Here is an 18,045-nt window from a genome sequence, read left to right on the forward strand (position 1 = left end):
TGGTGTGATATTTAGCTTCATTACAGTGACATCAGATCAGCGTGATGCAGTCAAATTGTACCACACTGCAATCTACATATTGTACATGTTTCCTCTTTCTGACTTTGCTAATCGAAAATAACCAGGATGAAGTTTTGGATACAAAACTCTAGTAGTGTAGATATTGTAGATTGTGTCTGTGCACCTTACGTTGTGGTCAGTTGGAATAATTTGGAACAAGGGTCTCCAACAGGGAGCTAGGTTCAGCCTCTTGGTGTTTTACAATTCAGACAATCCCACCTCAAATTACCACAATATACATTACATTATGTGTTTGGTTGACAATCTGTTATACTACTGTACAAGTACTGTAAATGTTAGAAGCTGTATAAATTAAACACAAGTTGCTCTCAGCTGCTTTTATTTTTTCTCTCTTAGTGTAAAAGGTTGGAGACCTCTGATTCTGTAAGATAAAAAGCTATCGTTGATGGCCAGTCTGTGTGAAAACTGTTGCATATTTTGTCAGACTTGGGCTCTTCCTGATCTACACACTCCCTCCTCTTCGTAATGCGGTTGAAAGCCATGGCATGTCTGACTGTGATCTTTCCCAAGATACAGAAGGTAACACATGACAACCTCTTCACGAAAGACACCTTCTGACTTGTAATGACCCAGATGCCTAATCTATGTTATCTTAGTTAAAGGTTCTGCTCCCGTCAGCCTCATGTGGATCCGCAACCAGCTGTTACTTGTTCTTTGTGACATCCTCAGCTCAGACAGCCCTCTGATCAAAGAGTAAGTTCCATGTGTTACTGCTTTGCAAAACCAAAACAGGATGTAATCAAATTTGCCATAATGTCATGGAAGAAACTGTAACTTGTGCTGTCTTGTTCGCCGTAAGTCAGCAGAATACAGTCTATGATGTCCTGGGCATCGATTGGTTCCTGCTCTTCCTGAAGCCGCACCTTCACTCTTCCACTGTGAAACTGGGTCTCATCCTGCTCACACGCTTCCTTTCCTGTCCGACGCACCAGAGCAACTTCAGGGAGGCGGTGCTCCCCGGAAGCCTCATAGACTGCATGAAGGAGCCCTTTGTCATTATGAGTACATATTAGTTCAATAATTACTAGAAATCAGATGAATACAATTGCGGCTTTTTTCATTAGATTTTTGTTTTGATAAGAATGCGTGTGGAGCATAGGGTCGCAAAGGAGCAGAAAACAGCTGGTAAAATTTTAGTTGGGGAATTTGGTTAAATCTCCATACAAATTTAATGTTTTGGTTTTGTTTTGTTTTTTTACATCACAGATATCAACATTGAATAGGCTACACATATTTTCTGTATACTGATTTTAATTTCCGTTGAATGTTTTCAAAATGCCGGCACAGTGAATGACTGGTTAGCACATCTCCATCACCGTTCTGAGGACTGAGGTTAAAATCCCGGCCCCGCCTGTGTGGAGTTTGCCTGTTATTCCCTGGGTGGGTTTTCTCCGGGCACACCGGTTTCCACCCACATCCTAAAAACATGCGTGGTAGGTTGATTGAAGACTCTAAATTGCCCGTAGGTGTGAGTGTGAATGGTCATTTGTTTCTATGTGCCCTGCGATTTACTGGCGACCGGTTCAGGGCGTACCCCGGCTCCTGCCCGAAGATAGCTGGGATAGGCTCCAGCAGCCCGCGACCCTAGTGAGGAGAAGTAGTAAAGATAATGGATGGATGGGTGTTTTCAAAATTAAAATTAAAATTTTTTGCAACATTACCAGTGCCCCACAGATCCAGTCGACAGCATTGTTTTTAATTCCATGGTCTATTTTACAGTATACCTTTTTTTTTTTTTTTTTTTTTTTTTAAAGTTCTTTATCTGAATTATTTTCCTTCGATTGTGCCTGTTTGACTCGTGATGTAGTCATTTTTCTCTGTCTAGAGGCCCAGGTACATCACCCCTTGGTTGGCCATTTTAATAGTTAAGGGGCAGTTATGTGCCCTAAAAACTCTGGCAACACGTGGCCAGGAAAATGTGTGACCCAAAATTAGCATATCCCTTGTTTTCCTTTTCCCCCCAGACAACCTTCGTGCTCACTCTTGGTCATATGAATGTTCCAGTGCTGCATGCCCTGGTTTTGATGTTCTCCAAGGTCTTCTGGTCAGACATTTTCAGCTGCCGCAAGTCTATGAAGCTTTGGCTGCTCTGCTGCTTGGAAGGAGGGTCAGCCACTCTGCAGACAGAGAGGTGAGTATTTTTGCTTGGATTGACATAAATGGGGCAGCACAGTAAATAGTGGTCAGCGCATCTGCCTCACAGTCCGTAGGTGTTGGGTTTGAATCTTGGCTCAAGCACTCCTGTGTGCAGTGGCCAGTGTTTTCACCGGCGACTGCGGCTTCTTCCCACCTTCCAAAATATGCCATGTTAGGTTAATTGAATACTCTAAAAAAACTCTAAAAATGTGAATGGTTGTTTGTCTATATGCGCCACGCCATTGACTGGGGACAAGTCCAAGTTTCAGATGATCACTCAGCTCTAGCTCATCCTCGACCCCAATGAGGAAGTGCTATAGAAAATGGATCAATGGATTGATGATATATTTGTTGATGACATCCAAATCCTGCCACATGTAATGTACAGGTGAACTTGGATGACTCCCTCCAGTCATTGATTGACAGCCAAGCACACACTCCCGCCCCACAGCTCTGTGTGGAGGCCGCAACATTAATACTCGAACTGGTCAAAATCATCATCACGCAAGTAAAAACATTAAAAATGCAACTATTTGTTACTTCTGAATTACATTTTAAGTTGAATCAATGACAGACTATCTTTCGAACAAAGCACCGACCATGCACTGATGCATCATGGGCGTTGCAGCTCCTAGCCAATGTGATGCAGTTCTTCTGCCTACTGCATAACCTTCGACCCCGAGACCCACTGTGGGCATCCACAGTGTTCCTCCATGCACTTGTTGCCGTTATGTTCCCCTGGCAAAGTGCTGAGGTCTGTGCTTTAAATTTGCTTTATTTTCTATGTCATTTGTACCTGGTCTTTTTGGCTGATTGTGGCCTTTTTTCAGGGTGAACTTGAGCTGTGTAGAATAACCGAATGTGAGGATGAACTCAGAATTCATTCACCGAGGAAGCCAGTATGTGACTTTATCCGTATTCTGCTGATGGACAGTCTTCTCAATGTGTCTGGCAACAGCAACACACATCCTTTAGTGTTACTGGTGGAGGTAAATAAACACAAATGATACAATAGCAAGCTATTGCTCTGAAAATCACAGCCATACATTATGTGTACACTTTTTGTTGCATGTTAAACCTGCAAAACTATTATTTCTCCAGAAGGTGCCACTATTTGCTTAGGTACCGATTAAATAGGGCAGAGCATTGGCACTTATGATGGAATTACTGTACTTAGAAGAAAGAATAAACACAGAATGGCTGTGTTGAGCATTTTCCAGTCTCATGTTGCAGGAAGTTCTAAAATATAATAATACTCATAAATATTATAGTTCTGTCCAGATGGTGCAACGATGGAGCAGAGGCAGAGTTTCCAGACTGAGCTGCTGGAGTTCATCATGGACGTCATCTACATATTCAGCAATGATAAAGAAAACAACACTCACCTCATATCACAAGGTAACATGAGCATGTACATTATCTTTATTCCTAAATGTACCTGTTTATTCATTTATTTTTGTATCCAAATGTAATATGGTATTACAATACAGAATATAATTTAGGCTCCAAAGACAAGAGACCTGCAGACCAGATGTGCACGTTAATGGGTAATGTGCTGCTCTTCAGTAAGGTTCTGGTACAGGCACTTTACAGCGGAACATTCCTGGGGGCCTCAGAGACTTTGCTCAACTTCCTTGCAGATCAGATTGTTGTGGTGAGATGAGCGCACACAAACATACTGTATGCTCATGCTCCTTATCTAAACACTCAGCTGTGGACAAACCATGTCACGCTGTATTCAGCATGCTAAGACCAGCACACCGAAGCATTAAAAGAAACATATTGCATTTGCAGGATTTCTGTAAGCGTCAATCTGAACATCTGTTTACATGAAATAATTCCACAAATGCATTAATGTTACATTTTATTTGCTAAAGGGAAATGTTCTCCCAAATGTGTAGGAAGCCTATGCAACCTTGAAAGTGAAGTTGAAAAGAAATGTAAAATGTGTAATTGTACCTTAATAGTTTCTGATATTTTCTATTGAGAACACTGGAAGCATACATTGCAAAGTAACTTAATTTACATCATATTTAGTTCATTAAATCTACTATCTATTGTGATACATAACAGGAAAGAATGAAGTACCTCTGATATTTCATTCTGACCAGCACTATTTCTTTATAATTTAGGCCCTGGAAACAGGCCAAACTCACAAGGAGAAGACAGTCTCAGCTCTCTACTCCTGCACAAATAAGGTCCTGCTCTACTTCCTGTCCCAACCCCGACATTCCAGAGCTGAGTTGAAGGGCATCATTAACACATTACAAACAATCAATGATCGCTGGGACGTTCTCTTGGCAACTTACAATTCAAACGTGAACTTTATCACATGTTTTCTTCATTGTCTACTATTGATTGGATCTGGCAGGTAAGACTAAACTCTGGTGCAGGGACACAAATTTGCACACGTGTAAACATTGATATTTAAACTGATGCAATCTTTTTTGTTTTGTTTTTATTTTGTTTTTTAATGAAGTTACCCCGAAGGTTTTACATGTGGAACTAAAAAAGTGCACAACAGGAAGGTTTTCGCCAACCTGTTCCCCACCAAAACACAACATGAAGTGGTCATAGAATCTGGGGCAGAATTTCCTATTGGTATGAAATTCAACACTTAAGCACGACATTTTTCTCTGTGTATTCGAACTTTTTCTTTTTTAATGCTTTTGAGAGAAATTTGCATTTATTTGTGTCTCAGATGACAGAGAGCTGGTGTCCTTGGCAAAAGCCTGCTGGTCCAAGGTGATGAATGAGCGACGGCACACCCTAGAAGAAGCGTACAAGATTGAGATCTCAGCCAGCCACACTGCTGAGAGGGCAACTGTGAATATGACTGACATCAGCCCATTGTGGGAGGAGACGGCACACAAAGCCTGGCTGCTGCACTCTGGTTAGCTCTTACGATGCATCATTATAATATAATTACAAAACAAAAAATATATAATGTGAATAAAATTTTATAATAGATATAATACTATGAAATATAATAAATACTGTACAATGTTTTGATACGTATATGATGTGCTACAATACAGTACTATTAGTTAGGAAGATGCAATATTATGCGTTACGCTATGATTAAAATTAGATATGCTCCAATAAGACAGCACGGTGGACGACTGGTTAGAGCGTCTGTCTCACAGTTCTGAGGACTGGGGTTCAATCCCCGGCCCCGCCTGTGTGGTGGTTACATGTTCTCCCCGTGCCTGCGTGGGTTTCCTCCCACATCCCAAAAACATGCATGGTAGGTTGATTGAAGACTCTAAATTGCCCGTAGGTGTGAATGTGAGTGCGAATGGTTGTTTGTTTATGTGTGCCCTGTGATTGGCTGGCAACCAGTTCAGGGTGTACTCCTCCTGCCCGATGATAGCTGGGATGGGCTCCAGCACTCCCGCGACCCTTGTGATGATAAGCGGCTCAGAAAATGGATGGATGCTCCAATAAAACATGTATATGAAATGACACCATAAAATAAGACATAATCCATTCAATGTGATATAATACCTTACTATGTAATTAGATATGATAACATATAATAAGAGATATTGTATGCCATATGTTTCATACACACTTCTGAAATAACAAATTTGATAACATTATGTGGGGTAAATCATCTCATTGTCATTGCGCCTCCGAGCTTGTCTCCACGAACACTTTGATTTGGACATGCACTACAATACTGACCAGTTTGAACTATACTACAGTAGTTTAAAACAAAAAAATTATGTCATTACGTCAAAACAGCTCACTGATAAGTGGCATTATTTTCAATTTTTTTTTAAATAGCAACACAAAACAAAATAAGCATATCTCACCAGTGAGCTATTTTTATGACAGGCCGGGGAACTATTCATGTGGTCCTTGGGGGCTGCCTGGTGCCTGCGGCCAACATTTTGGTGATCCCTGCTGTATACCGTGGCGCTTTTAGACCAATTTTACTGGGCGGCGGGGCTGGGGCCAGGGATTTTGTCAGAGGGGCACAGTTTCAAACGCCTGCATCCGCACACAGTCTTGCACACACACACAACACACACACGGTATTGTCCAAATTGCTTAAATGTATTTATTTATTCATAATATTTGTTAATTGTTTATTTTATTCAGCACATTATTTCATTGTATTCGAAATGTTACAATACTATATGAACGGGCTTAAAAAAAGATACAATACAGTGGTTGCACTATAATACAGTACAATAAATAATGTCATGTTAATAAATGATGCAATACAAGGCAAATCATTATGAAGTAATAGAATAAAATAGTAATAAATATATAATAATAAAAAATAACATGAAAACATAAGATATGATAATGTGGTCCCATATCAGTCTCATCTTAAAACTGTATAGTTCAACACAAGCTAATAAAATAATAAGTAGTCTGCTATATGTGTAGTGTGAGTAGAGAAATGCAAGAAAATAAATTTACATCACTCGCTGAATATTGCACATTTCTTTTCAGATAGCACATTTTGTAAGAATGGGGTTAAACAGATATTAAGTTTACATATAGGAAAGATTGTATTTTCCATTTTGAAAAGTGTTTGAAAAATTTTAGCATGGCAAAAGAAAGCCTGTTGCTAAATCAGCTGCTCAATACTGTCAGACTGACCCATAGATACGTGCACTTTCACGTTGTGTAGTTGACACTTCACATTTGTGTGTATAACACCCTCACAGAGAATCACAAGCAAGCGACAGCCCACAGCCCTCACAAGACGCTTGACATGATCAACAGTGCAGTTCGCTCAGCTATGGGGAGACAAGACAAGGAGACAGTGACAGTGGAGGTACACACTCGCATCCTCTCATTAATAAGACTCTACATGAATCAACCGACACTCATTCCAAAGTCACTCGCTGCTGTATTTGTACCGTGAGCCATCCAGCCCTGTGGGAGTGTTTTTATCATTTCTTAAAATGGATTTGGATGATCGCAGCTGATCGCCCCTGAGTGGGCATAGTAATTGATATCGGCTCGGCTCATCCACAAGAACATTCGACGCAACACGCTGTTTGCCGATGAAGGTTAAAGACACGTTTATTGTTGTTTTTCCCCCGAAACACGTGGTCCACATCATTAGTTCCCCCACAACGCTTAAGACGTTGAGCCATCTGGAGCAGGGAGCGAGGACATATTACTCAGGCACACAGGCATGAAATTACAGCGTCTGTGTCTGCCCCAACCCTGCAAAGTGTGTGTGTGTGTGTGTGTGTGTTGCGGACATCTCCTGCCCGCTGAAATTGGGTTGGCAATTATAGTAGTGGCAATCTGATGAAAACATTATTCATTTGATGTTATTCTTTATCATATCAGTATCTGACAGGCTATCAGACAGTGTGATGAATTGTTTTGCCGTGTTAGAAGAAGCAGGAGGTACGTTTCCCCGCACTTTTTTCCACGTCACTCTGAGCTGCTCTAAGATTTTCTTCAAAACTAATAGACAGATCGTTGGAACGTTCAGCCAGTTTACACCCAGCCTCACAAAGAAAAGAGTGAGACAATAATTAATTTCTGGATCATCAACTTGTGGCCTTTATTTGGCAAGGTTCGGGATCCACGGTAATGCAGAACTACAGTGTGCTGTACATCGTTTTCCCGCCTCAGATATTAACATTACTGTACAGTACATTGAACAAAAAACAGTCTTAAAACCTTCTGTAGGTATTGAGTGGGAATATAGTGACTGATAGGCAGTCTCAATGAAAGCCTTCCAAAGAATTATTTCATCAGTGAATGCCGTTTCCATAATCATATCTGTGTCCTCATATTACGAAGATAATTAACAGCGCTAATGATCACGTTAAGTTCATTACACATTCCCTACCAGCCCAGAATGAAGTTGACATTATGTTGCCTTATCATCAAAGATGGCGTATTGTTGGGAAGTCATTAAAATGGAAATGAGTGTGATGTTCGAATGTTAATTGCAGCGGGAAGGGATGAGTTATGTATTTAATGCAGCATTTAAAAGCCAATGAGTCTCCTATCTGCTAAATAGTGTAATTAATGCTATATATTACTTATGTTTGTCCAATTGAAGGAATGAAATTGCAAGATGACTTGCTGTTTATCTGGAATGCCACGGCTCCAGTTTGCAAACTTCATTATTACTCTCCTCTCTGTAATATTTTCATAATCCGCCTCGCATTACTTCTCGCTGTCTTCCACTGCACAACATTTCGAAAGACACACTACGCCATTTTCATTCTTCAGCAGGCTTGTCAAATCAAAACTTGATTGTCTTGGGTTTATTTCGAAATGAGTTTAATTTTTGCTTTTTTTGTTTTATTTTCTTTTGTCTTTTTTTCTGTGTATAGTTTTGCTGTTCATTTACGAAGTTATACCCCAAAACACAGAAATAGCATCTGTAAATAAGAGTGCATAAAGAGAGGCTGTGTGTTCATTCCTTCAGTTAAATGGCCGTCGTGGGTCAGCAGTGAGGATGGACACATGTTGTTTCACTCGTCTCTCAGCGAACACTGCTGTGATGATAAGCTTAATGAAGCAGTTAACAGTGCGAATATGATCCCTGTGTGTCTGCTCAACATGAGCATCCTGCAGTGTCAACACAGCTCCGCTTGTTATTTTTTCTTTTCTCTTTTAATCGACACACACACATTTACCTTGCCCCCTACTGGGCTGTGGCTCTGTGATATTAATGTTTATGTTAATTAGATCACACCAACAAAGGATTACATTCTCAGACAGGGGTTATTGTAAGTCTGTAGCCACTAGCTTATTTGGCCCCCGTGAATGCAATTTAGAGCCAATGTAATTGTATGAATGCATTGTAATTGCATGAGGAAATAACAATATGAATATACAATCTCTGTGTGCGTGGAAGGAGGAATGATTGCACTATTTTGCTTGTCCTTTTGCAGGAGTTTCTGTCTTACATGGAGTCGCACCGACAAAGGGGCAACAGCATGTTTGAGAATTTGAGGACAAACCACTTACAGGTTTGAAGAAAATAGTCTTGTACAGTATGTGTCTTGAAATACTGTAATTTCCCGTGTATAATGCGCACCCCGAAAGTTGAACTCAAAATTCTGGAAAACCCCAGCTTTTTCATAACCTCTAGATGGCGGCATACATTTATAATATCCATCCATCCATTCATTTTCTGAGCCGCTTCTCGGCACTAGGGTCGCGGGCGTGCTGGAGCCTATCCCAGCTATCATCGGGCAGGAGGAGTACACCCTGAACTGGTTGCCAGCCAATCGCAGGGCACATACAAACAAACAACCTTTCGCACTCACATTCACACCTACGAGCAACTTAGTCTTCAATCAACCTACCATGCATGTTTTTGGGATGTGGGAAGAAAAAAAAACCGGAGTGCCTAGAGAAAACCCACGCAGGCACGGGGAGAACATGCAAACTCCACACAGGCGGGGCCGGGGATTGAACCCCGGACCTCAGAACTGTGAGGCAGACGCTCTAAACAGTCATACACCGTGCCGCCATTCATAATATGTGAATGTTTTTTCCCCCCATTTTCTCCTATACCTATGTATAATGCGCACTATTGACACGAGAAATTACGGTACATTAACAAAGCCATTTATTTGTATTTGTCATCCCTGTCTTTTCGGCTTGTTGCTGCGGCCCAGTTACGAGCCAGTGAGTGCGATCGGGTCAACTCCCAATGGCTGCTTATGGAGGCAGAGCTGCTGAGGGAGAGAGCCGTGTTTGGCCCGAGTCCGGGTGTGCTGCTCAGCTGTGACTGGGTGCAAGACGCTGCCGAAGGACCCAACCGCACCAGACTCCGCGTCCGCAGAAAGGAACTGAGACGAGTCAGACGGGTACAGTAATAACTGGAAAAGGCGATCTCGACATATGTCCCACCGGGATATTTTGGATTTATAGCTGTTTGTCTGCAGTGTCTGCCACAGGATTTGATTTAATTTTTTTCATGAGCAAAAAACAGGTCATAGTTTTATGCAGAACGTATGCATACATAAGTTTTGTTTTTAAGATATTTTTTTGCATCTTCACTTTTGTCAAAGGAGTGATGAAAGTGAATTTAGAAACTTCCCCATAAGTAGAGATACAACACTCTGTCACTTCAGTTGTCATCTGCTTTAATACGGTACTGTATTAGAATGTATCAGATCATCAAGAGGATATTGAGTGGGGGTGCATTGTGGTTGTCTCTCTGTCTTTGCATTTGCACAAGTCAAACATTAGCATGATCCAGCATTGCCCACCCTTTTACACAGACACCAGCCAATATTGCTTTAACTGTGTGGCGCTTTCACACAGCAACATGCCGTCCCACAATCAGACAATTAGATGACGTCATCGCTAGCGTCTGGTGTGTTGTACAAAAAGAACAATTGCTTTCAAAGCAACAGGGAAGGAGAAGTGTCCTAGCAAAATGGCATTCCACAGAGACGCTGTCCCGCCTCTGTTACAGCTCGGTTTCTACCTCTGAAGGCAGAACGTTGCCCCATTCAGTGTCAACGGCAACTACATTGAAGAGCAACCTGGAAAAATGTGAAAAAATGTCATGATGATAATATATGTAATGTGATGATATTTATAAAGGTGCTTGGAGCGCTCTCTCTGGGCTTGAGGAATGTCACGTCTGCAGAAAACAACAAGAGCACAGAAGCTGACACGGGTAAAAGAAACAAATAAAACAGACACTGCATTCTGTCACATTGTAATATTTTTTGTTTTGACTCACTGTAAAAGTCTTGTTTTCCCTTTGTACCAGAGCCAAAGATTCTGTGTGAAGTTGGCGCCGAGGCTCAAGAGGAAGATGAGGATGGAGCACAGACTTGTGATCAGCTGACCTTCTTTCCTGTTTTGAATGAAACACCTGCCTCCGAAGACCATGAAGAGCCCTGCTTCCACACGCCAACCTGCAATGATATTCGCATCATCCTGCAAGAGCTGCATCCTGGAGAGGAGGTACTATGGCTTGGGAGCCTGTAGTAGTAGGCTGGCCAAATTCACTATCATAATAACTATCAGATGCGCACTTAGAGACTCCAGTATCTCAATGCTGCTATCAGGATTTCATCTTTGCTCATTACTGTAAGGCCGAGCTCAGCTCTTCTCATTCTTCCACTGAGTTAGACGGTGCATGTTGACAGGGATTCTCTTCATGCTGGCAACCAGCCGCGCCTTTTAATGTTTCTGACAGATGTATTAATAAAAACAGTAGGAGGTGATGCAAGCTGTCTTACATCTGCTTAGTAAGTGTGATCTGCGTAGTTGTCTCGCTGTGGTTCAAGTGTGTGAGTCCTGCTGAGCGTCCTGTCAAATGAACACAGTCATTAGCTTTGGGAAATCCACACACACACACGGATGCAGACTAACACACAGCGTGGACAGTAACACACAAAAGCAGACCCACACATAATTAGCTTTCCAGCGCCAATAGTGTGATTATGACAGTAATGTGTGTGGGGAGAAATCAATGGTCTGACATTAGGCTCTGTCAATAAAGTCCCTCTTTTCTCTTCCCCCAATCAGCGACTAAATCTCTCTCTGACTCATAATGCATATCTGTCCCCTGCACAATACACAGATAAGGAAAATTGTTTATTGTTATGTATTTAGTCGTTGATGATAATTCAAATTTTTATGAAATCTACTCATTTGTTAGGGCCAATCGAGCGGATTGCAGCGTGTGTTTGCTCATGGAAATGGCCATTTAATCTAACCATGGGTAAAAATATGCGCCAAGTCTCACTTTAACTCTTAAAGGCTTTCACATGACACTATTCATCATATCACGTACGTTTGTGTGCATTCAGACAAGAGGTTCTGATCGTTTAGCAGGTTTCCTATTGTGTATGTGACAGTGATTAATTCTACTAATAATGGTGAGGTAAGACTTCCTCCTCCTTCACAAGTGTGACTCTTATGTCTGGGGGTAGGGAGTCTGATTTGATTAGTATAAATTGTGGGGCCCTGCGGCTGTGTTGGGGCCCCATATGGTTTTTGGGCTCTGTGTCCCAGAGGGGCCAATACAGGGGGCAACCAGGTGTGCACACTCACTGTGAAATGAGGGGAGAGACAATAGAATTACACACATTAACACTGTGCGGTTAGCATTAGCTCCAGCCAGCCCTGAAAAGAGCATGTGGGTCCTTTTGATGTTGAATGGAGGTGCTGGAAAAGGGACCAGGCCTTCTCCTCCCCATCAATCAGCTCCTATAATGAAGTGTTCAATGGTGCCTTCTTAATAATGATTAGAATATGTGATTAAAATGATCAATCACATGTTGGCTGAATATGAATTGTGCACATCGCAAGGAGCTGAAATGAATCTCTTGCTTAGGTCAAAGCAAAGATGTGTGTTGTGATGGTGAGCGGCCTCAAAGTGACTGAGGGGCTGCTGCTGTTTTCCAAAGAGAGTCTGCTCTTGTGCGAAGGATTCACTCTGAGTCGGTCTGGAGACATTTGCTGCAGGAAGCACCAGCCCAGCAGGTACGACTGTGTGTTTTGTACTTGTTAGTTACGCAACAACACATACCCAGTTGTTTCAGCCTTACTCATCCTCACAATTCTTTCTCTAGTGTAAGGGATTCCTTCATTTCCAGCATGCTGAGTAAGGAGTCAACACCAAGCTGCAGACACTGGCTCTATGAGGACATCAAGGAGGCTCGATTTATGCGGTTCTTATTAGAGGTTAAACATTCTGCAGTGATTACAAGAGCAATGAGTGCATTTATTTATATTTTGATTTCATTATTCCTGAAATGAAAAAGTATGTTTACAGTTTAGTTTGAAAACGATCCGACACGAACAACCTTTTGCAAAGCATATACTGTACATAATTATGACATAAACCACCACTGGTGGAGCAGATTCATCAAAAAATGATAAGCATGCAGACATTGTCTTACCCTGATGATGCCATATTATAATCCACTATCTCCACTTTGCTGCAGTAGTCTATTTTCTTGCTGATCTCCGTCCATTCACCAATAAAATGTATTTCAGTACAGTGGCCAACAGCCAGATACAAGTAAATAAGGAGACACTTGTTATCCTCCCTTCCGGTTGTTTTGTTAATATTGTTCCACATTAAATATATAAATGTACACTAAAAACAGGTTTGGTATTTAGGCTACTAGGGAAGGATCCAAGTACCGTTTAGTACACTCTGCAAGGTACAATGCGCTCTTGTTGACCACAGATTTTCACTTTTGCAACTCACTTTGTATTGATGCTCTGTATGTGTGTGCCTGCACCGCATTCACAGTTTTAACTCTTCATTTATTCCGAAAGATTTGTAGCCTTTTTTTGTGGTGGACGATGTGTGGGTTGGTCTTTTAATGAAATTGGTCAACCCACACTATGTTGTGCCCATGCACATTTTATCAACCTTTTAATTCCCAACCTACTGTAGGTGTAACAGTTGGATTCAGCATTGGTAGTAAGTGTAAGCATAGTACTAGGACACACAAAAAGCTCAGGCGATGATTAGCCAGATTTCTTATTTGGGTGAGCTGAAAGTTTGGTAAACAACTTCAGATGTTGAGGTTAGATAAATTGTTTAATATGAAAAGATTGTATCTGCTGTCATAGTTGTAGGAGTTGCAATGCATTTAAAATTAGAACCTGGTGATGTTACAGTAAGGAAAACACTGATCTCTTTCTTAGGACAATGCCATTGAGGTCTTCATGAAAAATGGCCACTCAGCCTTCTTGGTGTTCATAAATAAAGACCATGTCTCTGCATATAAAAGGTAAAAAGACTCATCTGAATGATGGACGTAAAAACTATTGACATTGACGTTACCGTGACCTGAAATCTGTCTTGTAGGTTGTGCAAGGTGGTGTCATCATTAAAAGGCAGAGGTTTTGCTGATGTCATCGCTAATGCCAGGTAGTCAAGTCAACAAACAGCAGTTTATTGAAGGAGCAAATGTTTTCATTGTTGTTGTATAATGAGTTGAAGTGTGATATGCATCAAAACATATCAAATATTGCTTTCGAACGACTGATAGTGTTCAAGTTTCTTAACTCTCCAAACATCCTGATTGACCGCAGCCACTGAGTTCGGTGTTACCAGTCCCGAATAACACCTTTTGTCCTCAAACATGTCCCTCATACAATCTCCTCTCAAATGCCTTCCTCCTGGGTCTTTACATATTTTAAGGCATGTACTACACAGTCTACTCTCATGGACGAGGTACACACCATCCTCCTCGTCTGACTTTTCAGTTTCCATCTCCTCGCCGGACTCCTTAACTTTCAACAAGGGGTTTCGTTTTATGTTCACTTTAGTCAGATTGCGTAGGGCTTTCACAAAGTCTGGCAGGCGGGTGAAGAGGTTATCAAACAGGCCTAACTCTTGGAGGCTCTCTAGAGGGACCATAGTGGGAAGCAGGGCATCCAGCTTGTTCAACCCCAGATTTAGACTCGTCAGGTTGGTAAGGGAAGCCAGCGTAGCGGGCAAACCTGACGAGGTGAGACGATTGTTACAGAGGTTGAGGTAGGTCAGGCCCACCAGTTTACCGATGGACTCTGGCACGGACTCTAGCTTGTTACTGTGCAGGTCCAGCCACCTGAGCGATGACAACTTCCCAATGCCCTCTGGGATTTTTTGTATCTGGTTGCGGCTGAGATCCAACTCATCCATGTTAGTCAGTTTGAGGATACACTGCGGGAAGATGGTTATGCCCATGTTGCTAAGTGTGAGCCGGCGCCACCCGTCGGGTTTCATCCTTATGGCCTTCTTGGCATCCTTGAGTGTCACCTTCGTCCCTGTGTTTCCTTTCCTTTTGGTCATGGTGCTGCGACACACACAGGAAATAACCACATGATTTATCTCACATTTTCAGGCTCATATGACCATTTATAGTAAATAAATTTGCAATGTGTGTTTATGTGAGTGATTGCGCAAGGCTTGTGATTTATTCACACACAAAATAAGGCTCATGTATAGCCAGGGGCAATGGGAAAAGCATTCTCTCTGAGGAATTAAGAGTTTGTGTGTGTCTGTGTGTGTGTGTGCCAATGCAGTGTTATGTTTGAACTAGTGCGTGCTCATCCGGTGTTGCCCAAGGGGGTATTTAAGATCACGACTCTCTAATTAAGGCTAATGCTGGGGAACAATAGCATTCAGGCGACATTGGGTAATGCAACAAAAACAAATGAGTGCTGATGCTCTATCACCGAGTGTGTTGTTTGGCCAGGAAAAAAAGTGTGTGCGTGTGTGTGTTTCTTTGAGGTGTTTGGGGCATGCCAAGTGTAATGGCATACATGACTTGTACATGACTGTACAAAAGTGGATATACATGAGTGAAGAGTCAAATCAGGACTTTGATAAATGATAGTTATGGGATGCTTGGAGTGTGATGAAGGCTTGGCTCTTCCCCCTTCCCAACTGAGGGAGCAAGGTGTGCGTGTGTTTTTGTCTGTGTTACACCCCAAGGCCCTCTCTCGCCTCATTCATCATCCTCAGGATGAGAGGGGCTATCCACTTGTGCTTGTTCTATTATAACCTCCTATAGAAAACTATTGCATGAAATTATTGCCTGCAATTAGATAACACACAACACAACCAAAGTCAATGACTGATTTGGTGTAGGCTTACAAAATAATTTGTTCTTGGGTTAGTGGATGAAGTGAGGACTTAGAATAGTATCCATTATTCTTGACTATTTTCAACATAAATGAATCTATTTACTCACCATAGTCTTGTGTTTCCAGTTCTGACTTAACAAAGTAATGATTGTCTTCAGTTTTAAAAGTCCACCAACACCACCAGCCCCTGTCCCAATAAAGAAACAGGTTAGGGCATAGCAACAAACTAGTTGCCAGCATGCAGACGATGAACTGAAGTAATACCTGGTGACACTGATCGTAATCCTCAAAGTTGAGAGCAAAGCTCAGGAATGCAATGTTTCCTTTCCTGCACACTGCAAATGCAAGTTTCCTCTTGTTTGTCATTGTTACTTAGCAACATGGGGTCTTTGGCAGTAGGACTGTATTGTCATGATACTGGCCCACAGAGAGGGGGAAGCAGATTTCAGGAGCAAATGAATGCGCTCCTAATTTAAATTAAACAACTCGGATAGATAGTGTTGTGCGAGTAAATTACTTTATGAAATGTTCATTACAATCTGGCATAGATATGCATGCTCTCGTAGATTAACTATCAGTTCGGAAGTAATGTAAAAACTGTCAGTGATGACTTCAACATATATGGTCCTTTAACGAAATTCCTAATTTAACACTAAGCAATTAAATGTAGCCCATTCCTGTAATATCAATGCCACTGCATTGAAATATTGAATTGTAGCGCCTTGCAGTACCACGCTCCGCCGTTTATAGTCAATCTGCAGTTGCTTTTCGGAAGCAAAATAATGTTTCTTACGCCTGTCAATCACGCAACCCGCCCACCCATCTGTGCGATCTGGCATCGACTTCTTTTGCCTTCTTTCTTCGCCTGGAGTTCATGTCAGCAATTTGTTTAAAAAAAATAAAAATAAAAAAGTAAATAAAAAACAAACAAACGGTTTCATATGTCACGACATTTTCTGGTTACATCCACAGACGTTGGAATTGGTGGCGTGACAGAAGTTCGAAAGTGCAGTGACGCCGTTCGTGCAAATCTCCGACACCGCATGGCATGTTCGAGTATGAATTCCAATCCACAGACAGTTTACGAGCGACGTCATCAAACTGGCGTCGCCGAAAGCGATGACGCCAAACAGAACGTGACAAACGCCGCTGAGTTCTCCGGCGCTCTACCTGACTTGACATGTTAGCGGAGTTTTTACTGCTAGCATCCGTTCAAATGCGAGTTCACTAACTAAAACCAATTATGTCGGTCCCACATTTCTACTGAGTCGTATTAACCGGCTGAGTTAACAACACAACTTCTGAAGTTGAACACACAACTCTGCATTTATCCGCCGTTTGACGCCATGCATGAGATGATGGTCGCTTTCTGACGCATAACAACAACACAAAGTGCACGAGCCTCAGCTAAGGACTCCCGATTGAACGACAAAATCAGAACCGTGAGGTGGATGTGCTAAACACTCGCCCATCGTGTCGCCATGTTATTATTATTATTTATTTAAAACGATAGGGGTTTGTAAGAATTTTAAAGTGTTTGTGATATCAGTGTGTGGATTTGTCAAAACATTGATGGGAAAGATACCATTAGCCTTCATTAAAAAGAAAAAAAAATCCAAATATCAAAACTATAGATGGCAGATGCATGTAAATATGTCGTCCTTGGTTAGAGCATTTAAAAAATAATAATTACGTTTTGAGTCATCCCGCGCTGCGTCGACAACATAATTGGAGTGTATTTTCAATTAAGTACAGTATAGTAAGTTTTAAAGTTAATGGAGGAAAAAAAGGTGTAGTTATAAATGTGTTTGCTAGTTACAATCATCCAAAATATATTGTTCCAAATAGCTTGTCATATTTGATCAGAATGTTTTTTTTTTTTATGTTTATTGATTCATCACAATAAAAGTGATCTCAAAGTACTTTTATTTATTTTTTTTTAAACCACAAAAGAGTCATTAACAAACACTTGATAAATGAGGCTGGGAGAAAACTCTCTGATGAAACCTGGAACAGATCAAAAACACTGTAGCCATCTGCCTCGACCAGTTGGTTAACAGGAGAAACAGGCACTCTGCTTTGAGGATCTGAAAGCTGAAAAATAAATATTAAACATTTAGTAATAACTTAACTACTAATTTGACTACTGCCAATATTAAAAGTGCTACTACTACTTCTGAAGCTCTGGAGGGGAAGTGACTTACCACAGGACAATGAGAGAAATGGGTTGGTAATAAACAGGATAAAACTATAAACAGATGGAGC

At 41.4% G+C, this 18,045-nt stretch overlaps 2 protein-coding genes across 5 annotated transcripts in view; one reads left to right on the plus strand and one right to left on the minus strand.

The window, feature by feature from the left end:
* The window catches only part of wdfy4 (WDFY family member 4), a 51,058-nt gene that overhangs the window by 21,338 nt on the left and 11,675 nt on the right, over positions 1-18,045 (plus strand). For 3 of the 4 annotated variants that reach the window (XM_061689457.1, XM_061689460.1, XM_061689458.1), the window contains exons 29-49: positions 506-600; positions 678-774; positions 881-1,083; positions 2,046-2,212; positions 2,606-2,725; positions 2,810-2,971; positions 3,048-3,206; positions 3,489-3,615; positions 3,708-3,871; positions 4,350-4,588; positions 4,697-4,818; positions 4,919-5,110; positions 6,903-7,012; positions 9,108-9,185; positions 9,840-10,031; positions 10,777-10,852; positions 10,949-11,145; positions 12,524-12,672; positions 12,762-12,873; positions 13,852-13,937; positions 14,015-14,077. In XM_061689457.1, the coding sequence (XP_061545441.1) occupies positions 506-600; positions 678-774; positions 881-1,083; positions 2,046-2,212; positions 2,606-2,725; positions 2,810-2,971; positions 3,048-3,206; positions 3,489-3,615; positions 3,708-3,871; positions 4,350-4,588; positions 4,697-4,818; positions 4,919-5,110; positions 6,903-7,012; positions 9,108-9,185; positions 9,840-10,031; positions 10,777-10,852; positions 10,949-11,145; positions 12,524-12,672; positions 12,762-12,873; positions 13,852-13,937; positions 14,015-14,077 (2,910 nt within the window). The remainder of the gene's footprint in view (positions 1-505; positions 601-677; positions 775-880; positions 1,084-2,045; positions 2,213-2,605; positions 2,726-2,809; positions 2,972-3,047; positions 3,207-3,488; positions 3,616-3,707; positions 3,872-4,349; positions 4,589-4,696; positions 4,819-4,918; positions 5,111-6,902; positions 7,013-9,107; positions 9,186-9,839; positions 10,032-10,776; positions 10,853-10,948; positions 11,146-12,523; positions 12,673-12,761; positions 12,874-13,851; positions 13,938-14,014; positions 14,078-18,045) is intronic. The other variant, XM_061689459.1, reaches the window with a different exon arrangement.
* lrrc18a (leucine rich repeat containing 18a) lies at positions 14,103-16,275 on the minus strand. Its single transcript, XM_061689462.1, has 3 exons — positions 16,045-16,275; positions 15,888-15,967; positions 14,103-14,987 (listed from the first exon to the last, which is right to left on the minus strand). Exon 3 carries the CDS (start codon positions 14,981-14,983, stop codon positions 14,171-14,173), a length of 813 nt encoding a protein of 270 aa, XP_061545446.1. The 5' UTR covers positions 14,984-14,987; positions 15,888-15,967; positions 16,045-16,275; the 3' UTR covers positions 14,103-14,170.

Source organism: Phycodurus eques, chromosome 11 (assembly GCF_024500275.1).
Source record: "Phycodurus eques isolate BA_2022a chromosome 11, UOR_Pequ_1.1, whole genome shotgun sequence".
Lineage (NCBI taxonomy): Eukaryota > Metazoa > Chordata > Actinopteri > Syngnathiformes > Syngnathidae > Phycodurus > Phycodurus eques.